Raw genomic sequence first — 24,308 nt, forward strand, 5'->3', positions numbered from 1 at the left:
TAAATGAAGTTTCAGTTTTAATTATCATTATATAAAATGATGGATGTGGAAGCCTGTGGAGTTTATTTTGGGAGGGGGGGCAGCATTTGAATCTTGGAACCAGGCAGCACAATGTCTTGGACCAGCCCTGCAGACAAGCTTATAAATTCAGCACTTTGAATAGATGTAGAGAAAATAAAGTGCAGATAAGCAGGTACTACTTATGTAGGAGGATTTGTATCACCTGAGGCCGGTCACTTCACTGGGTATATGTAAAGGTTAACAACCACTTTAAATGTTGCAGGCATTTATTATGAGTCTGGTAGTCATCTGTAGGACTTGCATGCATTTGTACTGAGACTTCTAGAAAGTATGTTAGTCTCAGAAGAATGGTTCCAGGTAGCAGAGGAGCAGCCAGGTTATCCCTGACCTGACCTCATTTCTATAAACTCTTTGTGTCCGCAGTCTCCGCTGTCTGGGAGTCAGGCCAACTTCTGATACCCAAATGAAAGGATTACTACCTGGAGTTACTGCCGTTCCTATGAAAAGAGCCGTGTTGATAATATCAGGTATTTTTAGATTAGGCCACATATAAAATATTTAAAGTGGACTTATCAAGTGTACACAATGGAAGAAGCCACTTAGTATGTAGACCGATACTGAGCCTACCCATTTGCTAAAAAAAAGGGAAAGTCGCCCTATTATAATGCATGTATTTGAAGTGAAACGCCAGCCAATTTCTTTTTTGTTTTGGATAAAATGGTGACAGGTTTTTATTGTCGCCTGTATATCCATTTTTTTTTCTTATATAGCAAGGTCTTGAACCTCCAAAGGTCTAATGTGACCTCCAGAATCAGGGAAAGCTGACATCCGTCTTTGTAGAGTGGGTTACAAGGCATGGTGGGTGTGATGCAAGATGGAGTGATGGGCGCCAGACACTTTTAGAATGTAAAAGAGATTTATTGTCTCTTAACAGAACTGTGAGAGAGAGGGTTAGAGCCAGGACACCCTTAAGTAGATGCAATGATAACTGGCAGACTCTCAGACTTCTATAGGTAGACAGCTATACAGGGGAAGGCCTCCAGCAGGATACCACTTCTGTATAGGTAGGACCGCTGTCTCCTATGGCAACAAGTCTTGTAACAGTCACTAACGTTGTTGTACTTAATTATTGGCAACACAGAATAGTTCTTCTCTTACACTACAGTCTCTCACTGTAGATTTTTACTCACTGAGCTCCCAGTCGTTCACTAGACTTCCAGACCCAAGTGCCACTGAATCTCATGAGCTCTTCCACAGCTAGCACGCTGTATGCTCCTCAAGCGTCACCCCCACTATCCTGCTGGGTCCCTAGCTTGGTACTCGATGCTCCTCAAGCGTCACCCCCGCTATCCTGCTGGGTCCCTAGCTTGGTACTCGATGCTCCTCAGGCGTCACCCCCGCTATCCTGCTGGGTCCCTAGCTTGGTACTCGATGCTCCTCAGGCGTCACCCCCGCTATCCTGCTGGGTCCCTAGCTTGGTACTCGATGCTCCTCAGGCGTCACCCCGCTATCCTACTGGGTCCCTAGCTTGGTACTCGATACTCCTCAAGCGTCACCCCCACTATCCAGCTGGGTCTCTAGCTTGGTACTCGATGCTCCTCAATCGTCACCCCCGCTATCCTGCTGGGTCCCTAGCTTGGTACTCGATGCTCCTCAGGCGTCACCCCCGCTATCCTGCTGGGTCCCTAGCTTGGTACTCGATGCTCCTCAGGCGTCACCCCCGCTATCCTGCTGGGTCCCTAGCTTGGTACTTGATGCTCCTCAGGCGTCACCCCCCCTATCCTGCTGGGTCCCTAGCTTGGTACTCGATGCTCCTCAAGCGTCACCCCCGCTATCCTGCTGGGTCCCTAGCTTGTTGATGCTCCTCAGGCGTCACCCCTGCTATCCTGCTGGGTCCCTAGCTTGGTACTCGATGCTCCTCAGGCGTCACCCCCGCTATCCTGCTGGGTCCCTAGCTTGGTACTTGATGCTCCTCAGGTGTCACCCCCCTATCCTGCTGGGTCCCTAGCTTGGTACTCGATGCTCCTCAAGCGTCACCCCCGCTATCCTGCTGGGTCCCTAGCTTGTTGATGCTCCTCAGGCGTCACCCCCGCTATCCTGCTGGGTCCCTAGCTTGGTACTTGATGCTCCTCAGGTGTCACCCCCGCTATCCTGCTGGGTCCCTAGCTTGGTTCTCGATGCTCCTCAAGCGTCACCCCCGCTATCCTGCTGGGTCCCTAGCTTGGTACTCAATGCTCCTCAAGCGTCACCCCCGCTATCCTGCTGGGTCCCTAGCTTGGTACTCGATGCTCCTCAAGTGTCACCCCCGCTATCCTGCTGGGTCCCTGGCTTGGTACTCAATGCTCCTCAGGCGTCACCCCCGCTATCCTGCTGGGTCCCTAGCTTGGTACTCGATGCTCCTCAAGCGTCACCCCCGCTATCCTGCTGGGTCCCTAGCTTGTTGATGCTCCTCAGGCGTCACCCCCGCTATCCTGCTGGGTCCCTAGCTTGGTACTTGATGCTCCTCAGGTGTCACCCCCGCTATCCTGCTGGGTCCCTAGCTTGGTTCTCGATGCTCCTCAAGCGTCACCCCCGCTATCCTGCTGGGTCCCTAGCTTGGTACTCAATGCTCCTCAAGCGTCACCCCCGCTATCCTGCTGGGTCCCTAGCTTGGTACTCGATGCTCCTCAAGTGTCACCCCCGCTATCCTGCTGGGTCCCTGGCTTGGTACTCAATGCTCCTCAAGCGTCACCCCTGCTGTCCTGCTAGGTCCCTGGCTTGGCATCTGCTGAAGCCTTCCCCCTTCATCGTCTCCGGCTGGTGAGAAGACTGCTCTGGTACTGGCTTCAGCTTGCTTGCTGTAGTCTCCAGTAACAAGGTGGTTGGTCCCTTAGTGGCAACAGCTTCCACTCTACCTCTAACCACAACTGGTTCCCCATCCGTCTGAACCTTCACAACTCGGTTGGACTCCAATCCTGCATTCTCAACCCTACGCTGCTTTTCTTGCTCCGGAATAGGCCTCAGGTTTCCTGCCTAGCAGTCTGGGAAGACATAACACACACACGTCCACCAAGACAGCCGCCCAGGTGGCACCCTGATCACCTGACTCCACCCAAATAGGCTCTCCCAGCAGGCCAAGGGATCCAAGAAAACCCTGCCGATTGGCACCCTATCCATCCATAGTCTGACCTTGCTACACCCTTGTCAATCAAATGCTATCAGCATGGGCCACCTAGTGACAGAAGAGAAAGGGTACAGCAATCTAGAGTTGGAGAGGAATCAGTGGATCTTCTAACAATCAGCCAGGTTGATTAATACCTGACAAGCTTAATTTATTAGCAACCCTGCCCAAACACCAGGGTGCTACACTTACAGTACAAAATAAGGAGAAATATCGAACAGTGACATAGACAGCAATATGTCGAGGAGAGTAGGACTAGAAACAATGATGGGATTTTATTCATGTCTGTATGGTTGTTGGGGAGAGTTCCCCTTACTTCCTGTCCTGGTGACCACACAGGAAGTGGGGGGAATCTTCCCAACAGAGACATAGATAGTTGAGGTTCTAAAGCTGGCCACATACATTACAATTTGAGTGCAAAAACCCCATTAAACAAAAGTGGGAAGGGGGCACCCTTATTCAATTGAATGGGCCACGTTACAGTGCCGGTAAAGTGCAGTACCACCCATCCAATTCGACAGTTAGGATAATTTTTGCATATGTACACCTGGAGTTAAGCTTTAAAAAAAAAAAAGAAAAAAAAGTTACTTATGGCACACAGTGTTTTAACAAGCTAAACTTCATTCTATAAGTCTGCATTCATATGTTTATATTCATATTCATGTGTTTTGGACGTGTTTTTGGTAGTCTTTTGCAGTAATGTGCTGCATTTTGAAGTGTTTGCGGTGCGTTTTTTCCGTGAACATGTGACCAGACAAAGCACTTCCCACAGGTGCTTTTCTCTTTTCATGTTTTTTTGCCTCTATTGATTTCAATGAAGACGTGCGATCTTTATTTTTTTTTACCGCACCAAACATGCCCCAAAAAATGCAGCAAGCTGTGTGTTTTAGGCTTAGTTCACACCTATGCGTTTTTTATGCTTTTTTCAGAAACTGCAGTTCATATGGTTTCCTAAGAGAAACGTTCACATCTATGCTTTTTTCAGCTGGAAAGGGTCAGCGACTTTTTTAAATGCAAAATGGTCATTTTTTTTGTTATTTTGGTTTAATATACTTATTATTATTATTATTATACAGGATTTATATAGCGCCAATAGTTTGCGCAGCAGAATAAAGGCAGACATTACAGTTACATTACAATTTGGTACAAGAGGAATCAGAGGGCCTGCTCCATAAGGCTCGATTCACACCTATGCATGTTGCTTTTGAGCGTTTATGCAATGCTTTTTGCGGTGCTTGCTGCGTTTTTTGACGTGCATTTTTACCGCGATTTTCGTTTTTGAGTTTTTTTTTTTTTTAAGCCAGTATTTTTTTTTTTACATTTCCTTTAACAACCAGCTATAAACAGGTAAAAAAAACGCAAATCGCCGAAAAATCGCGGCACTTGCGTTTTGGATGCAGGTCCATTGAATTCTATTGCATGCAAAACGCTGCTTTTTGCATGAAAAAAAGTCCCTGACCCTTTCCAAAAACGCAAAGGCACAAAAAAGCATTGATGTGAACATGTTTCATAGGAAACCATGTTAAAAAATGTCCCTGCATTTCTGCAAAATGCATCAAAAAAAGCATTAGTGTGAATGGAGCCTAAGAGCTTACAATCTAAGAGGGAGGGTCAATTGATACAAAAGGTATTAGCTGTGGGGGATGAGTTGATGGAGAAAGTAAAACAGGTTATTAGTTAGAACAGGGGTCTCCAAACTTTCTAAACAACGGGCCAGTTTACTGTCCTTCAGACTTTTGGGGGGCCAGACAGGGGCCAGCATTAATAGGAGTTTATTTGAGGCATTAGTGGGAGTAAATAGTGTCCTATCTTTAGTATTAGGGGAAAAAATAGTGCTCCATTGTTGGTGTCAGTGGCAGGAATTATGCCCCATTGTTGGTGTCAGTGGGCAGAATAGTGTCTCCTATCAATGAGATGAATAGTGCCCCAAGGGCCAAATAAAGGCAAGCAAAGGGCCACATCTGGCCCCTGGGCCGCAGTTTGGGGACCATTGAGTTAGAATCATATACAGTGGAACCTTGGATTATGAGCATAATCCGTTCCAGGAGAATGTTAGTAATCCAAAACACTCGCATATCAAAGCAAATTTCCCCATAGAAGTCAATGGAAACCAAAATAATTTGTTCTGCATTGACTTCTATGGCATGCAATACCGCATGTGGCCAGAGGCGGGGGGCTCCGGAGAGCCTCGGAAAGCATCAGGGACAGCTCGGCTGAACTCGGAAAACCCCGGAAAGGCTCGGGAACTGAGTATTTCCGTGTTTTTATGAGTATTTCCGAACGGCTCCGATCGGCTTTGCTCGGCTCTGGCACCCCCACACCTCTGGCCAAATGCAAGACTGCACACCTCTATGGCTTGAATTCTGCTCGTTTTGCAAGACAACACTCGCAAACCGAGTCAGGATTAAAAAAAAAATGCTCATATTGCGAAACGCTCGTTAACCGCGTTACTCGCAATCCGAGGTTTCACTGTACTTCAATGGAGAAGCTGCAGAAAAGCATGTAGTGCATTTTTAACACGATTTTGCTGCAATTTTCATTTTTTAACCACTTCAGTTCATTTTCATCGGATGGACTGATCGTGTGTACGTGGCCTAAGGCGCCTCTCTTCTCTTTTATACCCAGTTGTGACATGACGCTACTTGTGTATCAAGTCAAAGTTTATAAAAAAAAATCGCTTGTTTTGCAAAACGCTCTCAAACCAAGTTTTCATGTACTTCTAAATGCTATTAAAGTGCCACTTACAGCTTTTATTTATTTATTATTATTATTAGGGTTGTCCCGATACCACTTTTTTAGGACCGAGTACAAGTACCGATACTTTTTTTCAAGTAGTCGCCGATACCGAATACCGATACTTTTTTTAAATGTGTCCCCAAATGCAGCCATGTCCCCCCCATATGCAGCCATGTCCCCCCAGCCATGTCCCTCACATATGCAGCCATGTCCCTCACATATGCAGCCATGTCCCTCACATATGCAGCCATGTCCCTCACATATGCAGCCATGTCCCTCTAGCCATGTCCCTCACATATGCAGCAATGTCCCTCTAGCCATGTCCCTCACATATGCAGCCATGTCCCTCTAGCCATGTCCCTCACATATGCAGCAATGTCCCTCTAGCCATGTCCCTCACATATGCAGCAATGTCCCTCTAGCCATGTCCCTCACATATGCAGCAATGTCCCTCTAGCCATGTCCCTCACATATGCAGCAATGTCCCTCTAGCCATGTCCCTCACATATGCAGCCATGTCCCTCTAGCCATGTCCCTCGATGCGGCGGCGGCAGCGGCGGGGGGGAAAGGGGGGGGAAAGTATTCTATTTAGGTATCGGGGGTATTTGCGCGAGTACGAGTACTCCCGCAAATACTCGGTATCGGTCCCGATACCGATACTGGTATCGGTATCTGGACAACCCTAATTATTATTATTCATGTACTGCAAAAAACTCTAATAAAATGCTAATGTCGCTAAATGCCATTAAAAGCTTCTTATAGCTACTAAAATGCTCATAGAAGCTGGAATGAAAATGCTATTATGCCGCGTACACACGACCGTTTTTCGGGTTCATTAAAAACGATCGTGTGTGGGCTTCAGAGCATTTTTCGGGTTCTAAAAAATGGGCAAAAAAAAAAAAATTAGAACATGCTCTATTTTTTAAAAACGTTTTTAACGTTGTCGTTTTTCGGGTTGTAAAAAATGATCGTGTGTGGGCTTTAACGACGTGAAAAATCCGCGCATGCTCAGAAGCAAGTTATGAGACGGGAGCACTCGTTCTGGTAAAACTACCGTTCGTAATGAAGTAAGCACATTCATCACGCTGTAACAGACAGAAAAGCGCAAATCGTTTTTTACTAACACGAAATCGGCTAAAGCAGCCCAAAGGGTGGCGCAATCCGCATGGAACTTCCCCTTTATAGTACCGTCGTTTGTGTTGTACGTCACCGCGCTTTGCTAGAGCATTTTGTTTTCACGATCGTGTGTATGCAAGGCCGTTTTAATGATCAAGTTGAAAAAAACTCTGGGCCAGATTCACAGAAGAGATACGACGGCGTTTCTCTGAAACGCCGTCGTATCTCTCAGAGTATCTATGCGACTGATTCATAGAATCAGTTACGCATAGATAGCCCTTAGATCCGACAGGTGTAATTGTCTTACACCGTCGGATCTTAGGATGCAGTACCTCGGCCGCCGCTGGGTGGAGTTCGCGTCGTTTTCCAGCTTCGGGTATGCAAATTAGCAGTTACGGCGATCCACAACGGTTTTCGCGTTCGTTACGTCGGCGCAAGTCTTAGTTTCCCGTCGCAAAGTTAAGCAATCTTTTTCATTGCTTAACTTTACACCAGCCATGTTAAAGTATGGCCGTCGTTCCCGTGTCGATTTTGATATTTTTTTTTTTTCGGCGTAAGTACGTTACGGACGTCGCGATTCACAAACACGTCGCGCCGCCGTAATTTCGCGCAAAGCACATCGGGAAAATTGCGAACGGTGCATGCGCAGAACGTCCGGCGCGGGAGCGCGCCTAATTTAAATGGTACACGCCCCATTTGAATTGGGCGGGCTTGCGCCGGACGCAAGTTTACAGGTAAGTGCTTTGTGGTTCAGGCACTAACACTGAAAACTTGCGGCGGTGTAACGTAAAAGGGTTACGTTGCCCCGCCGCAATTGTACCTGAATCTGGCCCGTTGTTTTTTCTAGAGCCTGAAAAACGTCATTTTTTAGAACCCGAAAAATGATCGTGTGTACGCGGCATTATAATCATTTTTCATCCAGCATTTTTTTTCTACTTTTTTATTTTTTTGATCTTATGAAAAACGCTAGTGTGCATGGAGCCTAAAGAATAAAGTGAAGTCCTGATGACTTTTCCTGATTTTTCTCCACGTTTGGAACAAGCACTATGATACAGATGGATCTCCAGTCACCGGAGAGTTAACAAGGCTTTTTATTTGAATTCGCTGCAGTTCTGCGCTGTGCGCTCTGTAATTGTATCTATATGTGGAGCGGGCAGTCCTGGAAAGCATGCAGACTCTGCCTGTACCCACGTCGCAGGCCGTCACCTGTTGGGGCCCTCGCTGAGAGCTGCTCTGGAAACGAACCAACAGAGGCAGAGTTTAGCCCAGCTCCCCAGCCCTGCCAGACTTCCCCGGAGTGGGAGAACAGCCGCCTGCAATGCATGTTTCTTCCATCCCTTCCTGCTTTTTAAAGTTCTGTTAGGAGCCGTCAGTCATCGCTTGCAGACAATGGAGGAGCTCTCAAGGCAGAAGTCGGAGGGGATCATGTCTCTGCTGGGTAGCGGCCAGTTGAATGGTGAGTAACAGGATTATGCCAGTCCTACAATGGCAGGGATCAGTGTGGGTACTCTGCGTTGTTCTGCCGTAACCGACTCCAGACAGGTATGTGTTCCAGCAGGAAAGGGATTCCGTGTGTATTACAGGCTGGTGTATTAGACACAAGAGTTCCCGGGATTATTAGAGAAGAAGTTGACTTAAAACAGTAAAAAAAAAAACGTAATCTATTGCAGTTTACCAATCCTTATGCCCTGTACACACGATCCGGACCGATGGACCGTTTTCATCGGACAAACCGATCGTGTGTGGGCCCCATCGTTTTTTTTTCCCCATCGGTGAACCTGTTTTTAAATTTTCTGATGGTTAAAAAACCGATAGAAAAAAAACGATCGTCTGTGGGGAAATCCATCGGTCAAAAATCCACGCATGCTCAGAATCAAGTCGACGCATGCTCGGAAGCATTGAACTTCATTTTTCTCTGCACGTCGTTGTGTTTTACGTCACCGCGTTGGACACGATCGGATTTTTTTAACCGATGGTGCGTAGGCAAGACTAATGATGAAAAAATCCATTGGTTCGTTTTCATCAGACAAACCGATCGTGTGTACAGGGCATTAGAAACTTTAACGGGCTGCACAGTGGCTTAGCGGTTAGCATTCCTGCCTTGCAGCACTGAGGCCCCTGGATTGGATCTTGAGCCAGGATACCATCCACATGGAGTTTGCCTGTTCTACCTGTAAATGTTTTTTAAGAATAGTTGGCGTTAATCTTTTTTTTCCACTTTACTAAAAAATATCAGAATGTGCAAACAATGGGTTATGTGGGAAGGGCCGCCATCAGGGGGGTACAGGCAGTACTCAAGTAAGGGGCCAGAGCGTCCCAAGGGGCCCGGCTGCCCCCTGTGTAACCTCTGTATATTTGGACTTTAGTTCATCTCCTTTTCCTTGAACGGGACACCTGAGGGCAGATGACAGTTACATTGTGGAGAGGCTCTTCACTATGTAACTTATCCTCACCCAGAGTCATCGTCATCCATTTTCACAATGCAACTCAATCATCTTCATCCCCCACCCAGCATCTACTCCATCCCTCCAGTCTCCACAAGGCATCCCCATCCATGCCCAGCACCATCCATCCCTCTCCACAAGGCATCCCCATCCATAGCCCAGCACCCCATCCATTTCCCAGCCCAGTCTCCACAATGTATCCCCATCCATGCCCAGCACCATCCATCCCTCTCCACAATGTATCCTCATCCATGCCCAGCACCATCCATCCCTCTCCACAATGTATCCCCATCCATGCCCAGCACCATCCATCCCTCTCCACAATGTATCCCCATCCATGCCCAGCATTACCCATCCCTCTCCACAATGTATCCCCATCCATGCCCAGCACCATCCATCCCTCTCCACAATGTATCCCCATCCATGCCCAGCACCATCCATCCCTCTCCACAATGTATCCCCATCCATGCCCAGCATTACCCATCCCTCTGCGGGGCATGTATATGGGGGAAACTTGATGGAGACTGGAGGAATGGGTGATGCTGGTCGTAGATGGGGATGCATTGTCAGGCCCCGGGGGGCCAAGGCCTAAAGCTGTGTAAGGGGCCCCAAAATGTCTGATGGCTGCACGGTATCTGGGGCATGTTGCTGCAGCTTTATACCTTTGCACTTTTCAGCATCCTAGCTGCAGATGGACATCTTTTCCCTGTGATGAAGCAGAAGGTCCATTCTGCAGGAGCCTCTAGTAACACAACCTTTTAGAGAGGAGGTCCAGCCCAACCCTGCCACCCCACGGAAACATTTAAAGTCAGCTGCTACCAATACTGTAGCTGCCTAATTTTAATATTAGGACACTTACCTGTCCTGGAATCCAGCGATGTCGGCACCCCAGCTGATGTTTCCATTGGCTCTTGGGTGCTGTCTCCCCCATTGGCTGTAAGGGAAACCAGGAGTAAAGCCTTGCGGCTCCAAGACTTCATTTGTTCTGTGCTTCGCTTTGTGAATGGCCTGGCGGTGGGGGAAGGAGGAGGAAGGCCGAACTTCCAGGGGACCTTGTCGCATCTCACCACAGCCAGGTCTCCCGGAAGTGCGGATGGGTACCCATCAAAAACAGGTACCTGTTACCCCTCCCCCCCTTAAGGTGGCAAATTTGCACTGGAGGGGGGGCAGATAAGTGAAGCTTCCCCCTTTTAAAAAAAAAAAAAAACATAAAAGTGACAAACAAAGGGGAAACAAAAAAGAAAGTGGGGGAGAAGGAAGATGAGGAGAGTGAAAAAGTGACAATTGTGCAGTACAATATGGCCCATGCAGTACAATGGCCGAAGCTTCCCCTTTTGGATGGAGTTCTGCTTTTAGTAACACTTGCTGGTCGTCATCGTCCCCCCCCCCCCCCGGAGCCTGATACTGGACAGCCGGGATAAGGTCATCTAGCGCCCAGGGCAAAGATACCAAACGGCGCAATTACCCCTAAGCATAAATTCCCTTTGCAAGCCAAACTTTTCCCCAACCGATATCACATGATACCACAGCACCTAGGGCAGCCGTCCCTCCTGCCCACCCCTTGTCCCAGACCTGCACCCTCTTACCAGCATGCTCCTTGCACTGCAGTACAACAGTTTGTATCCTTGTGCTGCTTATTTCTCACTAGTCTGAGCTCTGCTGTACATGTACTGCAGGAGTCCAATATCAAGCCAAATTCAGGTACTTGCACTGCTTACACTAAAAGAAATGGTGCAATAATGAATAGAGAGCTGACTTATTGTGTGTGTTTTATATCTGCCTGGAGTTCAGCTTCAAGCAGTCTTATAAATGTGATCTGGTATGTGTCCGCTGCTGCCGAGCCGAGTATTGGGTGTCAGTGGCATTTAGCATGCAGAATTTGTGCTCCTAAGTACTGTACAAATGATAGCAGTGGTTGGCTAAATGTAAAATGAAATGTCTTCATTCTCGTCGCTCAGCGATTAGCGGAAGGTGATTGTAAAGATTTCAGGCGGCGGGGATCACAGTAAATGGAGAAGCACTTTGGCAGTTGGTTAATGGCATGTCAGGTCACAGGACGGCCATTTAATTAATGTGTGCGCTGCGTTCTGTCTACATTCGAATTCACAACCAACAAAGGCATGATTATTGTAGAATAGAAATTCATAATAAAGAAAAGATACACCATAATCTTCTGTATCCGCTGAACCGGGAGCGCTTTATTTTTTAACAAGACTGACTTTGTCTGAATCAGGAAGCTTGGCCTGTCTGCGTGTGAGTCACCCCCGCTGGAGAGAACAACAAATAAATTGTGAGCTCTTCAGAACCAGGAGATACTTTTCCTGGGGAATTCTATATAGCGCTTATTACTAATACTAATATAGGCCCCCTGTATGGAGGAGGAACTCTGAGAAGCAATACCTGCACCTTCACTGGCCACATAATATAATCCCAGAGCATCTTCAACACCAACCAACACTTTTGATGGTATCGTAATGACTCTAGCAATCATAGACATACACTATATTACCAAATGTATTGGAACGCCTGCCTTTACACTAGGGTTGCCACCTGTCCAGGATTCACCCGGACAGTCCGGGTTTTAGATCCTGTGTCCGGGTTTCATCCCATCTGAAACCCAGACACGTCAGTGGCAGCCCTGCAGCACCAGTCCTCCTATCCCCCTCTCCCCTCCTGTCAGCTACCAGTGCTTTCCTTGTATTGGTGCGGGGAGGCGCTTTAACTGGGGTACAGACTGGCCTGGGGGGATTATACTGGGGGACAGACTGACCTGGAGGGATTATACTGGGGGACAGACTGACCTGGGGGGATTATACTGGGGGACAGACTGACCTGGGGGGATTATACTGGGGGACAGACTGACCTGGGGGGATTATACTGGGGGACAGACTGACCTGGGGGGATTATATGGGGGACAGACTGACCTGGGGGGATTATACTGGGGGACAGATGGACCTAGGGGATGTACTGGGGGACAGACTGACCAAAGAGGGATTATACTGGAGGACAGACTGACCTGGGGGGGGGGGGGGGGACTGTACTGGGGGACAGACTGACCTTGTTTGATCTAACTAAGCTCCTTAACCGCTTCAGCCCCGGACCATTTTGGTGGTCAAAGACCGGGCCACTTTTTGCGATTCGGCACTGCGTCGCTTTAACTGACAATTGCGCGGTCGTACGACGTGACTCCCAAACAAAGTTGACGTCTTTTTCTTTCCCACAAATAGAGCTTTCTTTTTGGTGGTATTTGATCATCTCTGTGATTCTTATTTTTTGCGCTATACAGAAAAATAGAGCGACAATTTTGAAAAAAAATTCAATGGCCCGGATTCAGATACATTGGAGTATCTTTCGTATCTATCCGTTTTCAGAAAGAACTTGCGCCCTAAGTTACGGCGGCGTAACGTATGAGGTCCGGCGTAAGCCCGCCTAATTCAAATCTGGATTATGTGGTCGTGTTTTATTTAAATTTCATGTGACCCCGCGTAATTTACGTTCGTGAAAGAATCCCAGTGCGCATGCTCGAAATTACGCCGCAAATCGTCATTGCTTTAGACGTGAACGTAACTTACGTACAGCCCTATTCGCGAACGGCTTACGCAAAGACGTAAAATTTTCAAAATTCGACACCGGAACGACGTCCATACTTAACATAGGATACCCCTCATATAGCAGGGGTAACTTTACGCCGGAAAAAGGCTAATGTAAACAACGTAAAAAAATGCGCCGGGCGGACGTACGTTTCTGAATCGGCGTATCTACCTAATTTGCATATTCGACGCGGAAATCTACGGAAGCGCCACCTAGCAGACAGTGTAAATATGCAGCCTAAGATACGACGGTGTAAGACACTTACGCCGGTCGGATCTTAGGTAAATCTATGCGTAACTGATTCTCTGAATCAGTCGCATAGTTACGACCACGCACACTCAGAGATACGACGGCGTATCCGGAGATACGCTGTCGTATCTCCTTTCTGAATCTGGCCCAATATGTTTAACTTTTTGCTATAATAAATATCCCTAAAAAAATATATAAAAAAAAAACATTTTTTTTCCACAGTTTAGGCCGATACGTACTCTGCTACATATTTTTGGTAAAAAAAAAAAAAAATCGCAATATGCGTTTATTGATTGGTTTGCGCAAAAGTTATAGCGTCTACAAAATAGGGGACTGTTTTATGGCATTTTTATTAATAATTTTATTTTTTTACTAGTTATGGCGGCAATCAACGATTTTTTTATTGGGACTGTGACATTTTGGCGGACACATCGGACACTTTTGACACCATTTTGGGACCATTGTAATTTTTACAGCGACCAGTGCTATAAAAATGCTCTGATAACTGTAAAAATTACACTGGCAGTGAAGGGGTTAACCACTAGGTGGCGCTGCAGGGGTTAAGTGTTCCCTAGGAAGTGATTTTTACTGTTAGGGGGCGTGGCTACACGTGACACGTCACTGATGAACACTCATGCGATCTGATTCCAGTGCAAGGGGGAAAAAAGGTTTCGCGCTCCTTTTTTGTGCGATTCCAATGCGAGTTCGGCTATACAAACGTATGGCTGAATTCGCATTGCACAGATATCATGCGGTGCGAATCACATGCGATATCTATGTTGGCAATAGTGTGAACCCAGGCTGAAAGACATTTCTCTTTGGGTTCTAGAGTAATTGTGTGCTTGAATTCTAATAACTATGTCATATTATAAAATATTGTGATGGTCATTATTGCATCAAAATCTTGTTATGGGGCCCAATGATCTATAGCTTTGCCCTGGCATATGGGTCCACTTTAGCAAAACAGCCGATGTTTAAACGAGGCATGCCATTGACTCCGCAACCTACGTAAACATTACCCGCTGCTCCCCCCAGGCAGAGGTATTTGGGATTCCTGGGCCGCGTGTCACGTCTGTGTACAGTAATGCAGTGTATGCTCCGCTGGGTGTGTTTTGTAAATGCGGGTGTATTTTATAGATTTCTGCTTTGGGACAAGAGAAGCAGCAACACACTTTATAGGCTTGTCTCTGTGTCTGTGCTCAGTGACCCTTCAACAGCGCTACATACTAGAGTTTAGTCCGGCTCCCCTGTGATCAGACTAAAAGGAACGGCCGGACAGGCCTCAAACCTTCAAGATGGGCCCCATGCACAAAGCCGTATATTATTTACACAGGGATAAAAAAGTATCCCATACTGCATTTCAACTCATATGAATATACATTATGGCCCGGATTCACGTAGATGCGCGTAACTTTGTGCGGGCGTAACCTATCCTATTTACGATACGCCTCCGCAACTTTTACAGGCAAGTGCAGTATTCTCAAAAGAAAGTTGCGGCGGTGTAGAGTAAATAGGCCAGCGTAAGCCTGCCTAATTCAAATTGCGAAGAGGTGGGCGTGTGTTATGTAAATTAACCATGACCCGACGTTTTTCACGAACGGCACATGCGCCGTCCGTGGAATATCCCAGTGTGCATTGCTCCAAAGTACGCCGCAAGGACGTATTGGTTTCGACATGAACGTAAATGACGTCCAGCCCCATTCACGGACGACTTACGCAAACAATGTAAAATTTTCAAAATTCGACGTGGGAACGACGTCCATACTTAACATTGGTACGCAGCATGTACGCCTCATATAGCAGGGGTAACTTTACGCAGGGAAAAGCCTAACGTAAACGGCGTATCTGTACTGCATCGGCCGGGCGTACGTTCGTGAATTCGCGTATCTAGCTGATTTACATATTTCTAGGCGTAAATCAGCGTACACGCCCCTAGCGGTCAGCGTAAATATGCAGTTAAGATCCGACGGCGTAAGAGACTTACGCCGGTCGGATCTAATAGAAATCTATGCGTAACTGATTCTAAGAATCAGGCGCATAGATACGACCGCTCAGACTCAGAGATACAACGGCGTATCTGGAGATACACCGTCGTATCTCCTTTGAGAATCTGGGCCTATATTACCAAAAGTATTGGGACACCTGTCTTTACACGCACATGGGATTTTCTGCAGATTTTTGTCTTCAGATTTACCCAAACCATATAATATGAGGTCAAACCTTAAAAATGTTAATTTGTATGCAAACTGTCATATTGAATTTGAAATTAAATTAAAATATGAAACTGAAAAATGAAAAAGAAACAGTCCTAATAAGACTATATACAAAAAAATGAACAAAGTGACTGGTACTCTTCAAAGTGACTGGTGTCTTCAGAGGTAATGACTTTTCTTGTCCTCTTAATTGTGGTGATGCTAGCGCTTTGTGCTCTTATCCGTATTTCTATTGGAAATGCACTCACCAGATCCCCTTACCCCCACACCGGGGTATTGCACAGTCACAGTATATGCCACTGTAGCACTCTGCCGATCCGTGATCTATTAGTTCCTAATGCGATCCTCCGTTATTATCATATATGGAAGAAGAGAATGCCCATAGCATAATACCGCTTTTAAAATTTTATTTTATCAGAAAATAGTGGAGATATACTCACATTTGTTTTGAAAAAAACACAGACAAATTTAACCACTTAAGGACCGCCTAACGCCGATATACGTTGGCAAAATGGCATGGCTGGGCACAGGTACGTCGCCTTTAAGGCTGCATTCACACCTGAGCGTAGGTCGTTCGGTCGTTTTTGTACTTCGATGGTTTTTATTTTAGCCAATAGGAAAAATGATCATGTTTTCTTTACTTGTTGCTATGTTGGTAGATTTTTTTTATCTTCTGCCTGGGTGAAATGTTCTATTGATTAAAGTGACAAAACGCCCGTAGCAAACGCTCGTTGTCGCGATAGTCATTTGAATCAAGCGTTTCCATTACTTTCTATGGGAAATAGAAACGCTCAAAAACGCCCAAACCGCCCGATTCGCGACAAAAAAGGGTCCGGAACTTGTTTGAGCTTCAGGCGTTCGGCGTCAGGCGTTTTGGAGTGGAGATGTGAACCATCTCCATAGGGAATAATGTATTTTTTCCCCTCTAGTGTTTTGGAGCTTCACGCTTCAGGCGACAAAACGCTCAGGTGTGAATGCAGCCTAAGAGCCCAGCCGACGGCGTGCTCGCGACCCGATCCGAAGCTCCTTGACCGCGCCCGCGGGACCCGATCGCCACCGGTGTCCCGCTATCGGTCACAGGAGCTGAAGAACGGGAAGAGGTGAGTGTAAACACACCTTCCCCGTTCTTCTCTGTGGCAGTGTCACTGATCGTCTGTTCCCTGTTATAGGAACGACGATCAGTGACGTCACAAGTCCAGCCCCGCCCCCCTACAGTAAGAATCACTCCCTTAGGGCACACTTAACCCCTTAGATCCCCCTAGTGGTTAACCCCTTCACTTCATTTTCACAGTAATCAGTGCATTTCTATAGCACTTTTCGCTGAGAAAATGACAATGGTCCCAAAAATGTGTCAAATGTCGCAGTCACGAAAAAATCGCTGATCCCCGCCATTAGTAGTAAAAAAAAATATTAATTAAAAATGCCATAAAACGATCCCCTATTTTGTAAACGCTATAAATTTTGCGCAAACCAATCGATAAACGCTTATTGTGATTTTTTATACCAAAAATAGGTAGAAGAATACGTAACGGCCTAAACTGAGGAAAAAAAAAGTTTTTTTATATCTTTTTGGGGGATAATTATTATAGCAAAAAGTAAAAAATATAGATTTTTTTTCAAAATTGTCGCTCTATTTTTGTTTATAGTGCAAAAAATAAAAACCGCAGAGATGATCAAATACCACCAAAAGAAAGCTCTATTTGTGGGAAAAAATGGACGTCAATTTTGTTTGGGAGCCACCTCGCACGACCGTGCAATTGTCAGTTAAAGCGACGCAGTACCGGTGCTATTAAAAGTTAAGGGATAATCAGAGTGTAGTTGACTCTGATTGCAATTTTACAGAGGTCTCTGTTTCAGCTGGGCTGTGCTGTGGGCTCATTCTGTTGTTCCCGGTGTGCTATACCACCCCGGGGAGACAGGTGGCGCCAGTGGAGTCCAGGCTGGGGTGTCTCTTGCCAGCAGCCAATCAGGAGGGAGTTTCTCTCACGGGGCATGCTGGGGGAGGGTACTTCTGGAGCAGACGCCATTAGGGCGGGGTTCTTTTCCTGAGGTGGCACCCACCTTTAGGGTGACCACACAGCACGGCCCCCTGGCGAGATGGCCTACCAGGCCGAGGTGCGCGTGCCACGCGGTGTTCCTGGTTCCGGGACCATGTTGGCCCGGAACATTTAAAGCTGTGGCAGGGTCCCAGTATTTGACTGGGTCCCCAATTCTAAGAAGATGCCAAGCGAGATAGCTGTTTGGTGGGGAGTCCACCTGAGGAGAGCCAAGAGAGGCTGGCGATCCAACAGGGCCTCGACAATCCATCGGGGATCAAGGTAACCGGACACTGAGAGGTTGAATGTCAGCAACCTGATTGAAAACTACCTGAAGGCGATTCTAACACAAATTCTACCAAGGAGGATTGTCTCCATGATCTAAGTTCTAGGGAGGGTCTGTGGCAGAGACTTGTTTCCCTCAGAGTTCCGAGTGATACCCTGGCTGCCAGGTCGGTGTGAGAGGCCTGTCCAGGTACGCTATACCCACTCCGGCTGGAGTGGTGACGAAAGTAAAGTATTGTTGGAAGCAGGATTGTTTCCGTATCGTTAGGCCTGAATCTGCTATTTCTTCTCCTCATCCATCTTTGCTATCTACTTCAAGTTTTACTGTTTACCGTGTTGGGTAAAATAAAAGCACAGGAAGAGACATCTGCTGTGTGGACATTCCATTGCTTTGGCTCTCACCAACTACCCTAGACGGCGGAATCATAGAGCTACCAGCCGCCCAATCTATAACCAGCCGGGTGAGCGATACACCTAGATTTTTTACCTGACAGGAAACAGGAAGTGGGCTGTATAAGGTATTTACTGGCAGAAAAATAAATGTTTTACTATCCAAAGTTAAAAACAACAAGGGCAGAAGATTTAATAGATCGAAAGTTGAAAAAAAATGACTCAAGATCCACTTTAAATAGTGAAAGTGTATGGAAGATTTTTAAATAATAAAGATATTGTTTAGTGTCTCTTTACTATATAAAGTAGCTTTTTAGTGTCCACCTCTATCCTTTACTATTCACAGCAGCTACAAATTTCACAGAAAATCAGCACATGGCTCCACTAATAGACATGCTGCGACGTCCATATGATATTTCCTTCACAGTCGGCTGATCTGTTCCCTGATTTTCCACATAATTAAGTGACTGAGGATTGTCACTGCAGGAAACGTCAGCTAAAAATCTACAAGCACATTCCTGGGATTCCTTATGGCTGGGGTCTGTTATGGAAAAATAATGAGCGTGGAGGAAGGCACAAAAGCAACAAGTCAGCAAAAAACTTATACTGTGTAGGAAAACAATAATAATAGTAGTAATAAAAGTTCTGATTTAATAAAGAGGTTTATGAAGGCTCATGTAAGTCATTCAAATATATTACCTGAAAATATGAATGCTATTAATAATTATTAAACTAATAGGCCTGATTTATTCAAATGCTTGATATACAGTTTGTCTAGATCAGCGTTTTTCAACCAGGGTGCTGCTGGGTTCTGCTGGGGTGCCACGAATATAGTTTGTCCCGTATTTTCACACCACGTAATGGGTTGCTATAGTGCGGATGGGATGGTTGGCAGCACTATAACAACAAATGAAGGTCTAGTCTAGGGCCAGGATGAGCAGCATCATTCATTTCTATGGTGCATCAGGGCAATGAATGATACTGATCCAGATCAAGCAGCATGCAGGGCCGCCTCTAGAATTAAGGAGAGGACAAATGTGCACCTTTGCCCGCCCTTTGCCATACTTCTGGAGCTGTGAAGAAAGGCTCTGAAAGGAAAAAGGGACACTTTGTTGGGGGTCTCTGATATTATGAGGATACTCTGATGTGATGGTGGGGCTTTCATGTATAGGGGGGCACTGATGTGATATAGAGACCTTTAATGTGATGACGGGGGACTGTGATGCAATGAATGGGGGGGCCCGAGGGGGGTGTGATGCGATGAAGAGGGGACTCTGATGTGATGGAGGGGGGTTGTCATTTGATGGAGGGGGGACTGTGATGTGATGAAGGGGGGGGGGTCTGTGATGTGATGAGGGGGGGGTTGTCATTTGATGGAGAGGGGACTGTGATGTGATGAAGGGGGGGTTGTCATTTGATGGAGAGGGGACTGTGATGTGATGAAGGGGGGGGGGTCTGTGATGTGATGAGGGGGGGGTTGTCATTTGATGGAGAGGGGACTCTGATGTGATGGAGGGGGGTTGTCATTTGATGGAGGGGGGACTGTGATGTGATGAAGGGGGGGGGGGGGGTCTGTGATGTGATGAAGGGGGGCTGTCATTTGATGGAGAGGGGACTGTGATGTGATGAATGGGGGGGGGGGGCTGTGATGTGATGAAGGGAGGGGCTGTCATTTGATGGAGGGGGGACTGTGATGTGATGAAGGGGGGGTCTGTGATGTGATGAAGGGGGGGGGTTGTCATTTGATGGAGAGGGGACTGTGATGCAATGAAGAGGGGCCTGTCATTTGATGGAGGGGGGACTGTGATGTGATAGAGGGGGGACTAAGATGTGATTGAAAGGAAACTTATATTATGAAGAGGGGACTGTGAAGTGATGAAGGGGGTGGCTGTAAATTGATGGAGGGGGGACTGTGAAGTGATGGGGGGGGGGGGGGACTGCCATATGATGAAGTGGGGACTGAGATGTGATGTGCCGTGCCGCGAGTTTCTAAAGGTGGGGGGATCAGACAAAAAAAAAATGGAGGGGCGCGGGACCCCTGGGGTCCATCGGGTCCCTTACAGGTGTAATGCCTGTACCCCCCTGATGGCGGCCCTGACAACATTTGTGTGACCGTGTGTATGCAACACAAGTTTGAGCCAACATCCCGTCTGAAAAAAATCCACGGTTTTGTTGTTGGAATGTCCGATCGTGTTTACGCGGCATTAGGCTTTTTTCTTTCTGTTTGCACCTGCTGATCTGGCACTCTGGATGAAAGAGCACAGGGGGCACCTTTGGACAGCGCATTCTCAGTCTGCGGGGGTAGGGCAGTGTTAGATGGAATAGCAGATCTAAATACACTAACAAATTTAAGCCAGACTTCAGCCAATACTTTATAAGTAGCTGCAGCAAATAGCTTTGTTCCTTTCGAGATAAATACAGTAAAAGCTAATCATTGTAACTACCCCTGTGAGTGGTAAATGGTTTGTCTCATTTCTGTAACTGCTATATCTGCAGAACAGCTTGTTCTTTAAAAAAACTGACTTACAGGCAAGATCACCAGCTGAAAATAGAAGAAAGTCTAAAAAAAGAAAACAAATGCAGCCATCACATCCAAGTATTGGCAGGGTGCAGTATAATAAAAGTTTGCTTTTGTGTTTAATGCCATTTTAAGTTATAAAATCTCTGTAAAGAGCGAAGACAGGAGGCACTTTTTCAACGTTGACTGTATTTTGAGAATATAACAGAACAGAGTTTGACAATGCAATTATCACCTCCTTTTATGATGTCTGGCAGCCTTCTACATAGCCATATACAGTTTTGCATACTGCCCGCTAATGTGATGTCATGTTTTACATATTTTTCAGGTCAGACGAAAAACAGTTCATTCAGCGGCTCATTAGATGAAACAGAATGTCACCAGTCTAAAGAGAACCTGTCTAATGGAAACATCCCACCTAAAGCTGTACGGAATATTCCTCGGAGACACACAGTAGGTGGGCCCCGCAGTTCAAAAGAAATCCTGGGAATGCAGACCTCCGACATGGATCGCAAGAGGGAGGCCTTTCTGGAGCACCTGAAATACAAATACCCTCATCATGCCACAGCAATAATGGGTCACCAGGAGCGCCTAAGAGAACAGGTAGGACCAGGGCTATCTAAATGCATGGGCGCCCCTGGGCATTGCCCAGGGGCCCCAGGTGCATGGGGGCCTCATGATAATCTTGCATTACATCATACTTGCCAACTGTCCTGGTCTGGATTTTCTGGGACAGTCTTTTTTACTAAGATGTCCCGGGATGGCTGTGTCCCAGACTGGTCCCAGAACCTGTACTGTGCCCTTCTGCCTCCCCATACTGTGGCCTTTGCGTTGTCTTGTCTTTGATTTATGGCATTTTTTTTTTATTGTTTAAAATAGATTTTGTTGAAAGTACTAATAAATACATGCTTAAATCTATTAACTATTTATACTTTGGTGTGTAAATTGGGGCAAGCTGGTAGGGTGACCCAGGAGCATTACTTTGCCCAGGGGCCCCATGAGGCTATTAAGACGGCCCAGGGGCCCCACGAGGCTATTAAGACGGCCCTGGGTAGGACAATGCACCTTCTAGGCCAGTGATGGCGAACCCATGGCACACGTGCCACAGCTGGCACACAGAGCCCTCTCCGTGGGCACGCGAAGATGAAGAGCCATCCTGTATGACAGGGATATGCAATTAGCGGACCTCTAGCTTTTGCAGAACTACAAGTCCAATGAGGCATAGCAAGACTCTGACGTCCACAGACATGACACCCAGAGACAGAGGCATGATGGGACTTGTAGTTTTTCAACAGCTGGAGGTCCGCTAATTGCATATCCCCGCTGTATGAGGTGTATCTCGTCCACACGCACAATTGCCCCATAGAACTACATTTCCCACAGGGCTCTAAGGCCAGGGGTGACATGTCAGGGGTGGGCGTGGATAGCAAGAAGCGGTGCTGCCTGGTTGGATGCCGCATCTCTCGTGGGCTGTCTCACACAGCAGGGTGGTTGTGGACCGAAGCAGTCTCCTCCGCCTCGGCTGTGTATATCTACACAGCGCGGAGTAAGGATAAGCACGCTGTTCTGAGGTCTGTACTACGTTTATTTTTATTGTAGATGGATACAGGAGGGGGACAAAGTGACCAGGAGGGGGGTCTGTACTGAGGGGGGGCCTCTACTGAGGGGGGGGTCTGTACTCAGGTACAGGGACGGTCTGTACTGAGGGGGGGTCTCTACTGAGGGACGGGGTCTGTACTCAGGGCCGGGAACGGTCTGTACTGAGGGGGGGGGGGTCTGTACTGAGGGACGGGGTCTGTACTCAGGGCCGGGAACGGTCTGTACTGAGGGACGGGGTCTGTACTGAGGGACGGGGTCTGTACTCGGGGGCGGGGACGGTCTGTACTGAGGCACAGGGGCGGTCTGTACGGTGGGAGGCGGGGTCTGTAGTGACTTATACATAAACTTTGTTACTAGATATACAGAGGTTTTGTCTCCAGCATAAGAAAAGGAGTCTTCAGAATAGCAACCTTTGGGCAATCGTGGCGTGTTGCAGTTTGGGCACTGGGGTTCAAAAAGGTTCGCCATCACTGTTCTAGGCACAATGACTCTTCCAATGACTCGTCTTTATTGAAGATATGACAGTGTCTAAGGACATCAATATTAATATCTGGGACCTATAACAAAATAATTATAAGAGGGGCATTCCTTGTGTGATAATGATATCATCAAGGGTGAGCATTCTTCTCCCTTGCAATAGTAAAAGCAGATTCCCTATTGTTTCTCACTGGAAAAAACAGGGATCCCCAAAGGAGAAGGGAGACTGTGCTTTATTTCAGTTATTCAATGGGGTTTATTTACTAGAGGCAAATCCACTTTGCACTGCTAATGCACTTGGAAGTGCAGTCACTGTAGATCTGAGGGGGACATGTAAGGAAAATATAAAAAAAAACAGCATTTTTGCTTGTACATGATTGGATGATAGAAATCAGCAGAGCTTCCCCTCGTTTCAGATCTTTCCCTCAGATCAACAGCGACTGCACTTCCAAGTGTACTTGTAGTGTAGAGTGGATTTGCCTTTAGTAAATCAACCCCAACGTGTGAGATGCCGCATTTGCTAAACCACTTTTTACTAACTCACTAATTGGGTGAATTAAATATTCACCCAGCAGGGCGAATCATTTTGTTACTTGCTCATTTGTAGTTGTATTGTATTTTAGAAGTTACTCATAGATGGCCTACAAGGCAGGTGCCAGCATAAGGCTAATTAGACAGCTGCCTTAGGGCATCAGGTTAGAGGGTGGAAAAACCTGAATCGCCGGCCACGTGCTGGAGGTACAGAGTTTTAATATATCTGTCTTCCATTTCCCTAATGCTGCCCACTTTCTTGCCGCCGCGGTCACAGCATCAGGAAAGGCCGCGGCTTCGGCCTAGCTCCGGAGCCGTGGCACCGCTAGCAGCCATGTTAAATATCGGCCTAATTTGGAAAAAAATCGGCCGATGCCGATTTCTCAAACGGCCAAATATCGGCCGATATATCGGCCTGCCGATATATCGGTCAACCTCTAGTTATGACGTGTAACCAGCGTCCCGAAATCCCGCGCATGCGTCAAATTGATTCGACGCATGCGTGGAAGCATTGCACTTCCGTGTTTGAGAACGTCGGTGTCTTCTACGTCACCGCGCTCTCTGTCCGCGGGGATTTTGGTCTGATGGTGTGTACACACATCAGACCAAAAGCTCCCAGGAGACATGTCTGATGAAAACGGCCCGCGGACCGTTTTCATCGGACATGTCTCCTCGTGTGTACGGGGCCTTAGAGTGTAAGCTCTAAGGAGCAGGGCCCTCTGATTCCTCCTGTATTAAAGTGTATTGTATTTGTACTGTCTACCCTCAAGTTGTAAAACGATGCGTAAACTGTTGGCGCTATATAACTCCTGTATAATAATAATAATAAATAATAGAGGTTATCTGCCCAGTAGATGAAATCACTCTGCCACGTGGGGCTGTTTTAACCACTTAACGCCCGCCCACTGTATATATACGTCATCTTTTTAAAGATGGATATCT

At 46.9% G+C, this 24,308-nt stretch overlaps 1 protein-coding gene across 5 annotated transcripts in view; it reads left to right on the plus strand.

Moving 5' to 3' along the window:
• The first annotated feature begins 8,311 nt into the window (after positions 1-8,311).
• Positions 8,312-24,308, plus strand: part of KIAA1217 (KIAA1217 ortholog) — a 440,691-nt gene continuing 424,694 nt past the window's right edge. For 2 of the 5 annotated variants that reach the window (XM_040352516.1, XM_040352518.1), the window contains exons 1-2: positions 8,316-8,489; positions 21,088-21,362. In XM_040352516.1, coding sequence (XP_040208450.1) covers positions 8,423-8,489; positions 21,088-21,362 — 342 coding nt within the window. In that variant the 5' untranslated portion in view covers positions 8,316-8,422. Of the gene's footprint in view, positions 8,490-21,087; positions 21,363-24,308 lie in introns of all 5 variants that reach the window. The other 3 variants (XM_040352526.1, XM_040352520.1, XM_040352517.1) reach the window with 3 other exon arrangements.

Source organism: Rana temporaria, chromosome 5 (genome assembly GCF_905171775.1).
Source record: "Rana temporaria chromosome 5, aRanTem1.1, whole genome shotgun sequence".
NCBI classification, from domain to species: Eukaryota; Metazoa; Chordata; class Amphibia; order Anura; family Ranidae; genus Rana; species Rana temporaria.